The sequence below is a fragment of the Pyrus communis genome, chromosome 12, assembly GCF_963583255.1.
Source record: "Pyrus communis chromosome 12, drPyrComm1.1, whole genome shotgun sequence".
Classification (NCBI taxonomy): Eukaryota; Viridiplantae; Streptophyta; class Magnoliopsida; order Rosales; family Rosaceae; genus Pyrus; species Pyrus communis.
Window position 1 is genome coordinate 18,124,680 of NC_084814.1, and position 15,776 is coordinate 18,140,455.

The window sequence follows — 15,776 nt, forward strand, 5'->3', positions numbered from 1 at the left end:
CCCTTTCATTTTCTACTATCTCGCGAAACTTCAACATCTCATGGGATTTGGAAAGTTTCTTCCGAGATATTCAACTATAATAACCGGCTGTAGCCGGTAAATCAACTGAAAGTGATTTGGGCGGACCAATGAGGACCAGTCACCGGCAGGTCCAAGTCTCCAACAAGACAAAGATATTACCACAAGAAAATTCAATACCAAGATCTCAGTGTTCCCCTTTAACTTCGGAGTACTGTATCAGATTTCATTTTCGTCTTTTTCTTTTTCATTTTCATTGTTTTTTTATTAAATTATTTCATGTGACCGTCACATTGCTACATAAATTGATTACAAACGTAATTTTCCTTTTGTGCAAATCTCTAATAAATCTTGTCTGTAATCTTCATGTGATGACCAGAAGATGTGTTGGAGAAGAAAAAAAATTGTATGTGATTATCATTTTTTTAAATTTATAAATCCAATTATGTTAAAACATGTGTATTGATTTATTTAATATTATATTGCATTAAACAAAATTATATCAATTATATCATTTATCTGTCTTAAAACACGAAAATTAATAACATCGTGTGATGATAGAAGCTAAACTCATAAAGACAATAATCCATAACATTTATGGAGACCAGAGAGAGCTGAAAAAAAAAAAGAGAAAAAGGAAAGCAAACCTTAACAATCAGCCCCATCAGGGCCATCACATTCTCCTCATCTATATAAATATAAAACCTTTCCTTTTAATCTTAAACTCTCACTCTCTAAGCCGACCACTTCCACCTTCCAAAAAATTCTGGCAACACAACACAAACACTCTTTGTTTCATAAAGACACCAACTTTGTTGTGCCCTTTGGCTTGTTTTCTTGCAGCAACACCAGAAAGCAACAAGCTTTGGTTTTTCTGCTTCATTAATTTGTTGAAGTATCAACAAAAATTCCAGAAAAAAAGAGTTCGGTTTCTGGGTTTTTGAGCAACTGAGACTGAGTGACCGAGTTGAGCTGCCTGGTTGACTTGGACATGGACTTGGGGTTCTGAAGATTTGGGATTTTTGAGGTTGGTTTGATTTGGGTAGTAAAATGGGTGAAAGTTCAGTGGTGAGAGAGAGGCTGAGGAGTCTGTGTGTTGGCAATGGGTGGTCTTATGGGGTTTTCTGGCGCTTTGATCACATAAATTCCATGTAAGTTTCCTTTTTTCTGCCTCTTTTCTTTCCTTTTGGGGAAGAAAATAACACACTTCCATTTTTCTTTCATGTTTTTGTTTGTTTCTTTTGGTTCCTGGTTCTGTTTTTTTTTTTTTTATCATTTGGTTTTTCCAACTTCATATCCTTATATTTATTTCAAAGATTTGGTTATTTATTGTGTGCATGCTAGCTATTTTACACTTAACTTTATGAGATCAAAGCTTGTATTGAAGTTCACATTTATTATTTGGGATTTTTAATAAATTTTAATTGGATTCAAATCTGACATTAGTTCTGGATTTGAAATGCTTTAGGTTGTTGACAATGGGAGATGCCTACTATGAAGACCATGTGGGAGCAGTGATTGAAAATATGCTTTCCCAGGTCCACATACTTGGTGAAGGGTAAGCCTATTATTTCAGTAACTCCGTTTCTGTTCACACACATTTTCCGAATTCGAATCCGAAAAACATTTGTACAAAACATCCCACAAGATTACTTTTGTTGTTTTCAACACAAGCATTGCAAAGTTATCACATGGCTGATCCTGTTGTTGACTGTAATAGTGTTATTGGGCAAACCGCTTTCGCCGGAAAGCATCAATGGATGCATTCAGATGTTCATGGTGGAGGATGGAATCCATGCACTTCTCTTGAAAGTCAAGATATGTTTCAGGTTGGTAGGCCATCAAACTTCTTGTTGAATTGCTCAAATTAACTTAAAAATTATGTGAAATGGGAGGTACTTGTTTTTACTAATGTCGAAATTTTCTGATATTCTGCAGGATTGTTCTGAGTTCGGTAGCCAATTTTCCTCCGGTATAAAGGTATGATTATTTCCTTGCGATCCTCTATGATTTCGTGAAAGGAACCGTTAATTGTTGAGATTTTTGATAAATCTTTTGAACTCTGTACCTTTCACCGCCATTTGTAGTCATATTTGTTATAAACTTTTCTTCATCCATCCATAGTCATATTCATTGACACTGAAATTTAACTTGCAGACAATTGCAACAATCTCCGTTGAACCACAAGGAGTAATTCAGTTAGGATCCACCGAAAAGGTAATTCAACGGAAGCATCCAAATGATTTCCACATTCTTATGTTCAAATGAGACCATGTTCTCCAAAATCTAGTTCACTTGAATTGTTGTTTATATAGTATGGAATGGTTGAACAGTTTTTTTGACTATTCTGCTATTACTTTTTTCAGATTATGGAGAGGCTGGAAGTTGTGGATGAAACAAAAAGGTTGTTCCAGGAGATGGACAATCTTGACGGGCTTATTCGTTTGGAAAATGCACCTTCATCGATGAACAATGAAACTAGTGATCTAAATGAGTTGTTTGCTTCATTGATTTCACCTGAGAATTCCAACAATGGAGATGTTGCCTTGAATCCCGATGATAAATGTAATGACCACCGAGGAAATATTATTTCTGCAGTGGGTTTTCAATCTACATCATCTGATGATATTGGCGCAACTGATACAACCCCCTGGTTTAGTACTTGGAGTACTGAATCTTCAATTTTGACTTCATTCGAACCGCAGTTGGCATCTGAAATTATTCTTCATGATTCGTTCGAGTCTTGCAGAGATACAGCGCAGAATATTCAGGTGGACTCGGCATTCACTTCATTAGCTCACTTCGAGAAACCTATTCAAGGAAGTTGTGGATATCAGATGAACGACCAACAATCTCTGCATGGATTCCCGGTGGAGTTTAACCCAGCTGATTTGAGTACAGATTTCTCTAAACTATACCAGTTGGATGATCTTTCCCAGTGGTTTGCTACTTCACCGGAACAGAACTTCAATGCAATGGCAACAGCACTGAACGGTGACTTCTCACAAGTAAAAGAAAGTACTTCAGTGTTGTCTAGTCTGGTTGAAGGTGATAACTTTATTGATGTTCCAATTCAACATCCAGCTAACTCCATTCAAAGTTCCATTACAAATCCATTTAGCGTTGATGGACATGAGAAATCTGTGATCATTCAGAGTGTTGAAAATGATTTGTTTGATGGTTTGGGAGCGGATTTTGCATGTGGGCAAGTCGGGAAGTGTTGGGAAGATACTATAATGCCAACCGTCAATGGTGGCTACTTGGCTACTGGTACTGCTTTCTCAGAGTCAGAAATAACTGGTTCTATGCCTGGTCCTCGTAAAGGGTTGTTCTCAGAGTTAGGACTCGAAGAGATTTTAAATGGTAAAAGTACTACTTCCAGCTCCTTAAAATGCACCTTAGAGGTCCAGTCATCCACCACAAGAAAAAGGAAATCAGAATGTTTATCTGTGAATAGCAATCAGGTTCAATTGCCAAGGCTTGCTGGCTTGGATAGGAGCACGCATTTGGCGAATTCTTTCTACAACCCGGACAATACAAACAGACTTGCTCCAAAGAAAGACTGTTTCCCAAAATCACAGGTAGGCTTATGGATTGACGATAGCTATAGCATCAATGCTAAAAGTGCGGTTCCAGATAAACAACAGAAAGCTGAGGAACACACAAAGAACACCAGGAAAAGGGCAAGGCCTGGGGAGAGTACTCGACCTAGACCCAAGGATCGCCAGCAGATTCAAGACCGTATCAAAGAGTTGAGAGGGATCATCCCTACTGGTGGCAAGGTAATTGCATTTTTGTTTTTGCTTTCAGTGGAAACTAACGAGATGTCAGATTAGACAATGTGTTTCTAGTAAGGTTTTTGACATGTATATATTTGGTTCATGTAACAGTGTAGCATCGATTCTTTGTTGGACCGGACAATCAAATACATGGTCTTCTTGCAAAATGTGATGAAATACGCGGATAAGCTTAAACAGACTCATGAGCCAAAGGTCAGTTGGTTTGGTTATTTCTGTTATATATATGCAGGACAAGCCCAAAATGTTTTATATTTATGAACTAATGTGACAATATTTTGCATGGATTTACAGCTGATTGGCAAGGAGAATGGAGTGGTTCTAAAAGACAACAGCACCAAATGTGGTGGTAATACATGGGCATTAGCAGTTGAGGGTCAAACAGTGGTTTGCCCTATAATAGTCGAGGACCTTGATCAGCCAGGCCAAATGCTTATCGAGGTAAGTGACAGGCATACGAAAAAGAAAGAGTTCCTTCCAAGTCTTATGTCAACCTTCTCCTGACTTCAATATCTACTTTCTGTTGCAGATGCTTTGTGAGGAACAAGGTTTCTTTCTTGAGATAGCAGACATAATCCGTGGCTTTGGGTTAAATATCTTGAAGGGGGTGATGGAAAGTCGTGAAGATAAGATATGGGCAAGATTTATCGTTGAGGTAAACCTAAATTGAAAGATTTACACAAGGATCTTAGATAATTTCTCCCGTAAAAAAATGAAAAAGTAATGGGGAAATTCGTTCTATTTACTTCCTTATGAAGATTTTAATCCGAAACTTTGTAACAGGCAACTAGGCATGTAACAAGGCTAGATGTGTTCTGGTCCCTTGTCCGGCTTCTACAACAAACAACTACGGGTGTGGTCGATCCAACTAATCGGCTAAGCAATGTAGTAGATAGTGGGGTTCCTCCTCTATTGGATAGTTGTCAGCAACAAAGCTTGCCGCCTCCGGTCAGTTTGATGTGAGACACATTAGCTTATTGACTGCCGGATGAGGGGTTTCAGAAATACCTTGAGCATTGATCTGTGAGGACCTGCTGTGATAGGTGTTTCTGGCAACTGAGGAAACCACACACAATGAGAGAAACAGAGACCGGTGATCGAGCCTCGGAAGTAGGTGTGAAGTGTGTATATTGTTAGTAAAGACTAGGAATGTTCCTGCAAAAAATTGCAGTTCTGCTGTTTTTACTGCTTTAATTAGTTCCCATGGTAGATTTATCCCCTCTTTGGATTTGGGATTTTCTTTTACATGTTTATATCTTCAACCCGATGAGAATTTAAACCAGTTAGTAATAGGGCTAACCACTGAATTGTTTTCGGCCTCTGTTGGGGCTTTTTTGGTTTTTTGGTGAAAGTAGTCACGGAATGTTGTCATCTCTCTCTCTCTCTCTCTCTCTCTCTCTCTCTCTCCATCCATCAAAGGGACTTCTCCGGAACACCAATATGGCATCCCTGATGAACAACATGATGCCATGTGTTTAACTTTACTAATGACACGTAATTAGTTTGAGACACCATCATCTTAACATTTCTGTTGCCTACATCTCCCGGAACACCACTATGGCATCCCAAGAACAACATGACGCCACGTGTTTAACTTTACTCATAACGTATAATTTGTTTGAGACACTGTCACCTTAGCATTTTTATTTCATGTAAGTCGTCCAAATGGAGGAATAGACCTAAAGCATACAAAACAAAGAGTGATGGACCACCAGAGAACAGACACAAAATCACAGGAAAAACATAAGCACCTACAAACTCAAGACACAAAACAAAACACATGACTAAACTAGCTAGGAACGCAAATTCAGAAGAAGAAAAGTATGGAAAACTTGGATCAGAGACATACATCGGAAAAGGCCAAGAACTTCAAGAGTTTCATCATATTTCGTTTTCTTTCTACAATGACAACAAAATTACACGACAATCTTTGGATTCGTTATATGCACTGCATATTGAAGGGAAAATTTCTCTTCTCAAGCAACTGACATCATGTGAGTTTCAGCGTAAAATATTACAATTCACAGTTTGACAATATTACATACTAATACTAAATATATATAGCAAGAAAGCATGCATGACCCTTAAAATTTAGTAATATCTAATACAAATAGAGAATCTATATTTGAAAGAAGACCTAATATACATGCTATACACCAAAGTGGTCATTGATCATCATGCATTAAATTCTTGAAGGCTAAAATATGTGGAATTAGGTACTTCTATCTGATATAGTTGAAGTTAGGCTAAAATTTACGTTGGTTCTAACAACGGATTATTGTTCGAAACTGTTGTTATATAGTAATTTTTGGTAATTGTCTACTAATCATGGTATTGTACATGAGCACATTCTATGGAAAGCTGATAGATCAAATAATACTGGAAGAGAAAAATATACCATGAAAAAACCCTGCAGAATTGTTGGTGAGAGTGCCATCTCACGTCGTAGTTGTTTGATGACCCGATCATAGTGTGTAGTTCTATTCGCCTAACCCTTTCATTACCGTTGATGTTGTCTTCACCCTTTCAGTACCGTTGATGTTGTCTTCATGGAAGGAAAATGAAAATTTCTTGCCAGGTATGTAGTTTGGCAGTTTTATCTAGTTAATAAAGTCTTTTGACAATTTACGGTTCATGTTTCTTCCCTCCCAAGGCACTAGGGATCTACATATATTGCCAGACATATATGTCAAACATAAAAGGAGTTATTATTGATATTCCAAAATAATTATCACGCACTCCATAATGAATTTTGTTTTTTTTTTCAAGGGAGCAAAGAGCAAAATATAAATATTTGAATTGTTAACAAGAAGTTCTTTGTATAAAACAGAAGAAAAAAAAAGGAGGAACTGTTGATGAGAGTATTGTCTCACGTGGGATGAGTACAGCCATGCGTAGCAATATGTATAACGTCTTTGATCCTTTTTTTTTTTGGTCTCTCCATCAATTATTAATTGGTGTTGAGTTTGATGCTCTATATATCATGTTGTTATTACTATCAAAGTAGGTTATGGACGTGTAAGTATCAGGGCCGTAGCCAACCACCTAGTGCCCAGGCAGGGCCTAGGCGGCGCTAGGTGGAGATTTTTAGAACAGTATTCCAAGCAAAGTAGAAGAAAGAGGAAGAATAAGAGAGTTTCTGTTAATATGTCTTGAATATATTAGGATTTGTTTTGTTTTTTTATTTGTTGTGGTCCAATCAATTTGCCCGCTTTGTTAATATTTTTTAGGTCATGTGTTTGACACCGTTATTTATTTTAAAATTCGCTACAAATTCATATGAGCTTTTAAAAAAACCTTAAAGTACTATAAGCTCGTAATCACCTTCATCTCATACCCGTCTAGGCATTAAGTCCCAACTCATCACCTGACTAGAGCATAGCCTTTTAGAACCTTGCTCATTATATAGTTACATTATAGAAAGATACTACAAGAAACAGTGCTTAAATCCTCCTTCAAATGATACAGTCAACTCAAACCCTCATTCGGATATTCCGGGTAGTCCAAATCCTTCTTCGAATATTATGGTTAGTCCAAATCCTCCTTCAAATATTCCGAGTAGCTCACATTAAACCCTCATTCGAATAATACGATTAGCTCAAATCCTCTTTCGGATATTCCGGGTAGTCCAAATCCTCCTTCGAATATTCCGATTAATCCAAATCCTCCTTCAAATATTCTAAGTAGGTCACTTAAAGTGAAAGTCACTGAATTTGATGAAATATTGGCCACTCTTCTTGCAGACCCTATATTTAGACCTAGAATAGTTTTCTACATTTTTTCCCGACCTTTTACCTTTTTAAATTTTGTCCCTTTACCCGACAATTTTTTACTTCGCCACTGTGTATCACTACATAAAAATATAAGCTAAAAGGAACCAAACTTAGAGATTTTTTTTTTTTACATAAGGGGTTGAAAACTTGCGTCTGACATGTCTACATCTTCTTTCGGCAAAGTATGATGCATAATTAACACACGTAATTATATTAAACTACATAATAATCAATCTGATCATGATATGGGAGCAAGTGTACGCATATATGCTTTTTTGATAGTTGAATTAGCCTTTCAAATCAGTGCATGCAGCTGTGGAAAGGAGGCTGAGATAAGTGCTCTTTCCATTCAAACTGAGATGAGCAACAAGCAATCAAATGCATGCAGCCCCCAAGTTTTTAATCCTCTCTAAAATCCAACACCCCACAACTTTCCTTGGTCACATTCGTGACCTAATTTTCCTTCCATTTCAAATTAAACAAAATCATATACAAACATTTATAGCACCATATTGGACTTTCCACTATGATTGAATGGGATTAAAAGTTTGTGAAACAGCTGGAGTTGTTCAAGCAACTGTGACAAATGGGGTAATGATAGGGTAATGGAGGTTTGAAAGGAAAAAGTTGGGTTTTAGGTTATGGTGGGAGGGGAAAGAAACAAAGGCCAAGACTATTGTTTTTTTCCTCAAAAGGACTTAAAACAAATTTTCTTTACTACTACAGAGGACTATAGAGGGAAAGCAAGAAACACGGCTCCTTATGATTACTTTATCTTTGTTTAAAATATTGGTATTGTGGAGCTAAAAATAATTAAAAAAATTATGGAGGTGACACGTGAACTTTTTGGTGAGAAGGACAACATTACCCTCGAGACACACCGGATTTCTACGTGCATGCAACGGACAATAACGGCTCAATTAAGAAAGAGTTAAATGTGATCAATATGGTATTTATTCAAATCCCTCTCATCACTTCCCATCAATCCCTTATTGATTTTATTCAAAAGCTAACTATTGAAACTTCCTATTTAATTTAGAAATAATTGTCACGTTAATTGCAAGATATTTTTTCACATAATATCTTGTAATTATTCTCCAAATACCATCATATATGGCCAACCGTGCTCCATTCTAAGGGCTGTCCACGCCCTTATATACAGCCCTATTATCCCAGTAAAGAGCGGGGCCATTTGCTATTCACAAACTCTTAAACACATTTTTTTTTTCAGAATTCTAACTTTGGCATTGGAGATTATTCGGTCAAAGCCCCCCCAACAAAAAAAAAATCATGATGGACGCGTGAGGATTTTGGCCTTAATCGAAGGTGTTATTATTTTGCAGGTGCATTTTAGTTAAAGAAAGAGATAACGGAAATTCGCATCAAAAAATTGGTGCTTTCATTGAGAGCTTGATTCACACACTCGAAGAAGACTCTCACATTTAAAGTTTCTCATTTCTCGTTCGTTCGTAAATTTTTCATACGTTCGTATTCCTAGAATTTTTTAATTATTTGAATAGACATAAGAGAAAAATACAATGGCAGGAAATTCGGAAACCATAATGAACGGAACTTTCTACATTCAAAGATCTGGATCAAATGATGGAGGACTCGATGTAGCCCCACCACAACGATCCACGAGACTTACTGCGATAAGAGGAGTAACCTTGCCACTTCGAAGCACCACCACGAAACAACGACAACTACAACTTATGACAGCTGGGCCACAAAACAACAACAACTACAACCCATGGAGCAGCAGCCCAGCGAGTAGCTGCAAGCAGCAAGCCCAAGACCCGCAGGCCCATGGGGCAGCGCGAGCCCAAGCAGTGCTGAGAAGAGGAAAGACCCAACGCCCGTGCGCCCTAGCTGCCTAGCCCGCGCTTGTGATTTGACCCGCACCCATGGTCTAGCCCATTCCCGTGGCACACTTAGCTATCCAAATCGGTTTGACCATCTTAGCTTCAGATTTTCAGACCGACAATTGAATTGGGGATATTTTCACCCTATTTTTCTGGAGATTTGACATATCTTAACTCAAATCTCGCACTTGGAGACCATTGCACTTCCACTACTCAAGGAGATGCATACCATCCAAGCTCTTCCATCCTAAATAACGAACAACACTTGTCTCGACAAGTCATAGAGTTAACAAGCACCCTTACACAACATAGAGGACGGAGAGAAGTAGTCACTCAATCCGACTCAAGTTCAACCGGCAGCCTGCTAGTGACCCGTTCGCTTACCAGGAATATACCACATGCATGACAGCTGTGGCATAGAAGAGACAAGCACAGGGAACAGGTCACCACCGGGAACAGTCGAAAATCTACTGCCCTAAAGAGGCAAATTCATGAAGAAGTTGAGAGGATCCTGACTGCACAATTGCATGGTTTCCAATGCAAAAAAGCTAATGACAAAGTGATTCGACGAGACATGACCAACATAAACATGTCATTTTTCATTGACAAGATCGAGCAGACAGAACCATCCCACATAAACTGGAGGATACAATGATTACTTCTGTTCCGACAAACACAGCAACTCAGCCTAATTGCTTGCTAAGGGCAGACAGGTACCAGAAGGACACACCGACCCAACCACCAAGAACCTGAGGCATGTCTTGTTTTCATCACAACTCTACGCTCAAACTTGTGTTACCTGCTCCACGACCCCCGACTGCCCTTAATCTGTTGCATAGTTCCCAGCCGTGCTGATCTTGCACCACAACTCCTAGTCATACCACCTTGCGGCTCTTATCTACATCGACTAAACCCATGACACTTCAAACTTCAATGCATCCAACGACGAAGCAAAATATGAGGCCTTACTAGAAGCCTCTGCTGGCGAAAGACTTAGTGGTGAAGAAGCTTGCAATCCATTCAGATTCTTAGTTGACCACCAACCAAGCCTCATAAGAACACACTATAAAACATCTAAGGATGACGCAATTACTTGGAGAAGGTCAAGGAATAGCTTACTGTATGCTTCCCACATACACTCTTACGCGGGTTCCACAAGCAGTTTGAAGTCTTAAGTAGATCACTGAACAAGACCTCACAGGCTGAGGATTATTTCAGTTGTCTAGCTTTCCTTAACTGCACTCACGACAACGACTTCCATGCTTTCTAGTGCGAGAGGGTAAACCAATTCCCCGACACCCATATGGGTTAGCTTTTCAGTGCGAGAAGGTAAACTAATTGTTGTCCAGTGCGAGGATCAGCTCTCTAGTATGAGAGGGTAAACTAATCCCCTACTTAAGGTAGGATTAAATAGGCTTTGGAGGCTATTTATTTCCATTTCCTAGAAGAATCTAATTCTAAGTCCAAGTGGGAATCTACATCAAAGTTGGAGATCTCTACACCTGCTGTTCTTTCTTGCGAGTAGCATAGCAGGTGTGGGAGCATTTGTGGAGCAAAAAATAATCCAAGAAATTATGGAGGTAACATGTGGACTTTTAGGTAAGAAGGACAACATTACCCTTGAGGCACACTAGGATTCTCATGCGCATGGAATAGACAATAATGGCTCAATCAGCAAAGAGTCAAAGGTGATCAATATAGTATTTATTCAAATCCCTCTCATCACTCCTCATCAATCCCTTATTGATTTTATTCAAAAGGTAACTCCCAAAACTTCCTATTTAATTTAGGAATAATTACCATGTTAATTGCAAGATATATTTCACATAATATCTTGTAATTATTCTCCAAATACCACCATATATGGCCGGCCGTTCTCCATCCTAAGGGTTGGCCACTCCCCTATAAATAGCCCTATTATCCCACTAAAAAGCAGGGTCATCTGCTACCTACAAACTCTTAAACACATTCTTTTCAGAATTCTAACTTTGGCATCGGAGATTCTTCAGCCAAAGGCCCCCCTCCCCCCAATTCATTATGGGCTCGTGAGGCTTTTGGCCTTAATCAAATATTTTATTATTTTGTAGGTGCATTTTTGTTAAAGGAAGAAATGACGGAAATTTGCATCCACAAGTATTGGTGGAAATATTGATATGCAAATTTGTGGAAATATCAACGGATATATCGAATATCGATATCGGTTGCTTTCGATGGAAATCATGGAATTTTAGAATGAAACTTTAGGGATTGTCAAACATTGGTTTGTATGAAATATAAGAGTTTCTCCGATTAACAAATGTGTAAGAAATATCGACGATATATGCCAGTTTTAACCTAAACTCAGTTTCTCCAATATGAGGTGTAGTTTGGACTTCACCCCCATTTTCATATCTTTCTCTTATTTTTTGGATATTTCCAAGGAAGTATTGACCGTATCGAAGAAAGTTTAAACATTGCCTACATTTATGTCAGTTAATGAGTTATTTTTTCTTAGCTGCAAATCACAAGCTGAAACATATTATAAATAACTTGTAGCTTGACAATAGTTTATCTGCAAAGAAGAAAAACTCGTTAAACCATAAGAAGCCGGGTGTTTCCGGGAAAGAAACTCTAACACTCAAGATTCTTACCGTAGTACTAGAGAGAGTACAAGATTTTCAAATAGTTCTTCCATGATGGTATATGATATCGTAATATAAGAAATATGACTTGAGTGCTGGTTCCTAATTATGTTATCCGTGGCATAATATATAAGTAGAATATATTGATTTGATGACATGATAGTGCGCTGATGTTACCACTTTTGATGAATTTAGGACGCAAATATGTCACCAGTCATCAAGGTTTGGTCTTAGGTCCATGACTCTCTCTCTGGCATTAAGGAAAAATTGGAAGGTTTAATTATCAGTGTATCATAGAATTTCCTTCAAATGAAGATCTGCACAAATTAGTTATATTTAGTAGAATCACTTGAATGCATTTTTGTGCTCCGGTTCGAAGATATAACTATGAAACAGAGGCGGCAAAAGGAGTAGAAGAAGACTTAAGAAGACTTGAAAAGAAACTTTGAGAAAATATATGGAGTACTTAGAACTAATGGAAGACTTGTGCAAAACAGAGCGCATTGACATCCTAAAATTCATACAGCCGATCCCACTTAGTAAGATAAGACTTGATTGTTGTAGTTGTTGTATTTGTATGCATATCGTAGCGTCGGGATTTTCCTAAAAAAAAGAAAAAGGAAGAGAACTATCTGTATGCAGTTTGATTACTAATTATAATCTGTAAAAAATTTGTCCCACTTTCCATATGTTGATAGTCACCTGATTACATTTGGTAAATTTCCACAAATGTCCCATATCACATTTAGTAGGTTAAAGAGTCTAGGCAGAACAAGTAACACAAATTAATTGTATTATAAAAAACTTTGAATTTCAGGATTGAACACTGTATATGTTTGAAGTGAAAACGACAAATTGATACAAGTGTAAGAAACAGCGAGATTATAAGCTCGAAATCTATGCATGAACTATGTGTAGTTGCCATTTCACAGATACAAATCGATAACATATGAATATGTTTTACTGGTGATAATGATATCGGCACAATATCGAACACATAATGATAATCGAAAAACGAACGTTCGTTCCATAGTCGAAAGCTTGAATAGAATTTTTACCTATTTTGAGTGAACAGAGAAAGGAATTAATGGAAGTTGTAGATCAACGTGTGTCCTTGAGTCTTCAACCTGACCTACCCAACATGCAACAAAAAAACAAGTGCATTGGCCTTTGGCTGCTATTGGAAATTTCTTGTTTATTCTTTCTTCTTTACATCATTACTTGCTAGTTCATTTGTTTATTTCGTTCCACTATGAGAAATCAAATTCCCACTTAGCATATATACTTCAGTAGTGCCACTGCTTTCCTCACCAACAATCTTCTTCTCCACATAACCCTGAGGACCACATTGTCGTATAGTTCTGCTTGTCTAATTCTCTATTTTCCTTGCTATTTCCGTTTTTGAAAAAATGGCTAAGGAGAAGGAAGCGAGTGGCACAATGGAGTGGAGGATAAAAATGGCCGACGGGTCATCTGAAGCTTTGGCTCCCACCGAGGCACGGGGGTGTCCCGGCATAGCATGTCTTGCCCTAAAGGGTCTGGTTGTAGGGTTTGTAATGAAAGTATGGAACTTTCTGAAGAAAGCTTGGGACTTGGGACACAGTGATCCCAGAAAAGTGATCCACTGCCTCAAAGTTGGGATGGCACTCACTGTTGTCTCACTCTTTTACTACATGAGACCTCTCTATGAAGGTGTGGGAGGAAATGCCATGTGGGCAGTTATGACAGTTGTGGTTGTCTTCGAAAATACTGTTGGTAAGTGAACAATTTTTCTCATTTGTGTCTTTACACGATCTAAAAGTTTAGCTAGTAAAGCTCACAAGCCGAAAAACATCCATTGTTAACTTGTTAATGTGCATGCAGGTGCAACATTATGTAAAAGTATAAACAGAATATGTGGAACTTTTCTTGCCGGATTTCTTGCCATCGGCATCCATTGGATTGCAAATCGATCCGGAAAAGAATTCGAGCCTTTCATCACTGGAATATCTGTTTTCTTATTAGGTATGTAGTAGTCTTATTAATCTCATTTTATTTTGTGAGTAGCTATAAATAGTAGACTTATAAGTTCTAATGTGTTACTGTTATAATGTTATTGTTATTCTTTTTTTCTTCAGCTTCTGCGGCAACCTTCTCGAGATTCATACCGTCAGTGAAAGCTCGATTTGATTACGGTGCCCTGATCTTCATCCTCACATTCAGCTTAGTTTCAGTGTCGGGTTACCGGGTGGATCAGTTATTCGACATGGCCAGCCAAAGAATATTGACCATCGTCATTGGGACTTCCTTGTGCGTTGTCATAACCATGATCATTTGCCCCATTTGGGCTGGGGAGGAACTCTACGTGCTCATCACTCGGAACATGGACAAGCTTGCCAATTCCTTAGATGGTACCAAATTTAATCCAATCCCATCAAGTTTAGGACAATTTAATCCCGTCTTGTGTTTGCTGTCCTAGGACAATTTTGCTGACGGTATAAAATTGTCCCACTATACTTTCAGGTTGTGTGGCAGATTATTTCAATGATAGTGGAGGCTTTGCTTGTAGTGACAAAGAATCTGACAAGAAATTGCTTGGCTACAAATGTGTTTTGGGTTCAAAGGGAATAGAAGAATCCATGGTATGCAACATAAACATATATAATTTCATGGGTTATTTAGCGTAACTTCCATTTTTTATTTAATAAAATTCTCTTGTATCGTCAAAAAAAATCTAACAATAGCATTTTCAATTCTATAGGCCAATTTTGCTAGATGGGAGCCCGCGCACGGCCGATTCAACTTCCGGCATCCATGGAAGCAATACCTTAAAATCGGGGCATCAATGCGCGACTGTGCTTATTGCATTGAGGCCCTCAACGGTTGTGTCAGTTTTGAAAATAAGGTAATTCCAATATCAGCAATCTACTAAAAGCAACTTTATTAAAAACATATGTTGAAAGTTCAATAAAAATCCTAAGTGCTTCTTGAAAAATATTTGAAACTTGGAAGTTGGAACTACAAGAAGCATCTACTACGTGCTTCTCGAGAAAGACACTTCTAAGTGCCTTTATAACCAATATTTTTTTTTTCTTTTTTCAGTCCAACGTTGTCAAAAATGTTTTTAGTTATTTAAAAAACGCTTTTATTATTTCATCACCAGTGCTAGAATGACACAAACTGAACCTCTCTGATATGAATAAACAGGTCTCTGAGCTGACAAAGAAGCATATCAGCAACATTGCCATGAAAGTAAGCTCAGACTCTTCAACAGTGATAAAAGAGCTAGCAAAAACTATGAAAACAATGAAGAAATCAACTGCAATAGATCTCCTAGTTGGAGAAATGAACAATGCAGTTCTGGATCTCCAAGAGGACTTGAAATCTCTTCCTAACTTATTCATTAATCCACAGCCACAACTGCCGCAGGAATCCGATGATTGTCCCGAAAACAACAACACAAAAGCAGAAGCAGTTGCTCTCATGGACATAATTCCACTTGTGACTTTAGCTTCTCTGCTGATTGAAATTGTTGCAAGGATTGAAGGCATGGTAGGTGCAGTTGAGGAACTGGCTGAGCTGGCTGAGTTCAAGGCAGCCGGCGATCGGAAGGCGAATCAGAATCAGACTACTAACAAAGTTGTACCAGATCAACATGCCCTCCGAAGGGTCTGAATTAGATTGTACATGTCCAACATTGAAATCATATTACTAACAAAGTTAAAT

General features: G+C 38.1%; 2 protein-coding genes across 2 annotated transcripts; both read left to right on the forward strand.

The window, feature by feature from the left end:
• Nucleotides 1-763: 763 nt before the first annotated feature.
• On the forward strand, nt 764-5,170 carry LOC137711441 (transcription factor bHLH157). Its single transcript, XM_068450685.1, has 10 exons — nt 764-1,169; nt 1,487-1,576; nt 1,739-1,847; nt 1,957-1,998; nt 2,176-2,235; nt 2,385-3,800; nt 3,909-4,010; nt 4,110-4,256; nt 4,345-4,470; nt 4,599-5,170. Exons 1-10 carry the CDS (start codon nt 1,069-1,071, stop codon nt 4,776-4,778), a joined length of 2,373 nt encoding a protein of 790 aa, XP_068306786.1. The 5' UTR covers nt 764-1,068; the 3' UTR covers nt 4,779-5,170.
• An 8,310-nt stretch (nt 5,171-13,480) lies between these two features.
• Nucleotides 13,481-15,725, forward strand: LOC137710303 (aluminum-activated malate transporter 10-like). The gene is made up of 6 exons (XM_068449234.1): nt 13,481-13,826; nt 13,935-14,075; nt 14,189-14,461; nt 14,574-14,692; nt 14,812-14,955; nt 15,258-15,725. Exons 1-6 carry the CDS (start codon nt 13,481-13,483, stop codon nt 15,723-15,725), a joined length of 1,491 nt encoding a protein of 496 aa, XP_068305335.1.
• Nucleotides 15,726-15,776: the final 51 nt, after the last annotated feature.

What these genes read in the sequence shown, in the direction of transcription:
- LOC137711441 (XM_068450685.1), top strand. Translation starts at nt 1,069, where the DNA reads ATGGGTGAAAGTTCAGTGGTGAGAGAGAGGCTGAGGAGTCTGTGTGTT. An exon ending in AGTTAGGATCCACCGAAAAG is followed by an intron (nt 2,236 to 2,384) that starts GTAATTCAACGG and finishes TACTTTTTTCAG; the next exon opens with ATTATGGAGAGGCTGGAAGT. An exon ending in AACAGACTCATGAGCCAAAG is followed by an intron (nt 4,011 to 4,109) that starts GTCAGTTGGTTT and finishes ATGGATTTACAG; the next exon opens with CTGATTGGCAAGGAGAATGG.
- LOC137710303 (XM_068449234.1), top strand. Translation starts at nt 13,481, where the DNA reads ATGGCTAAGGAGAAGGAAGCGAGTGGCACAATGGAGTGGAGGATAAAA. An exon ending in AATATCTGTTTTCTTATTAG is followed by an intron (nt 14,076 to 14,188) that starts GTATGTAGTAGT and finishes TTTTTTCTTCAG; the next exon opens with CTTCTGCGGCAACCTTCTCG. An exon ending in GTGTCAGTTTTGAAAATAAG is followed by an intron (nt 14,956 to 15,257) that starts GTAATTCCAATA and finishes ATGAATAAACAG; the next exon opens with GTCTCTGAGCTGACAAAGAA.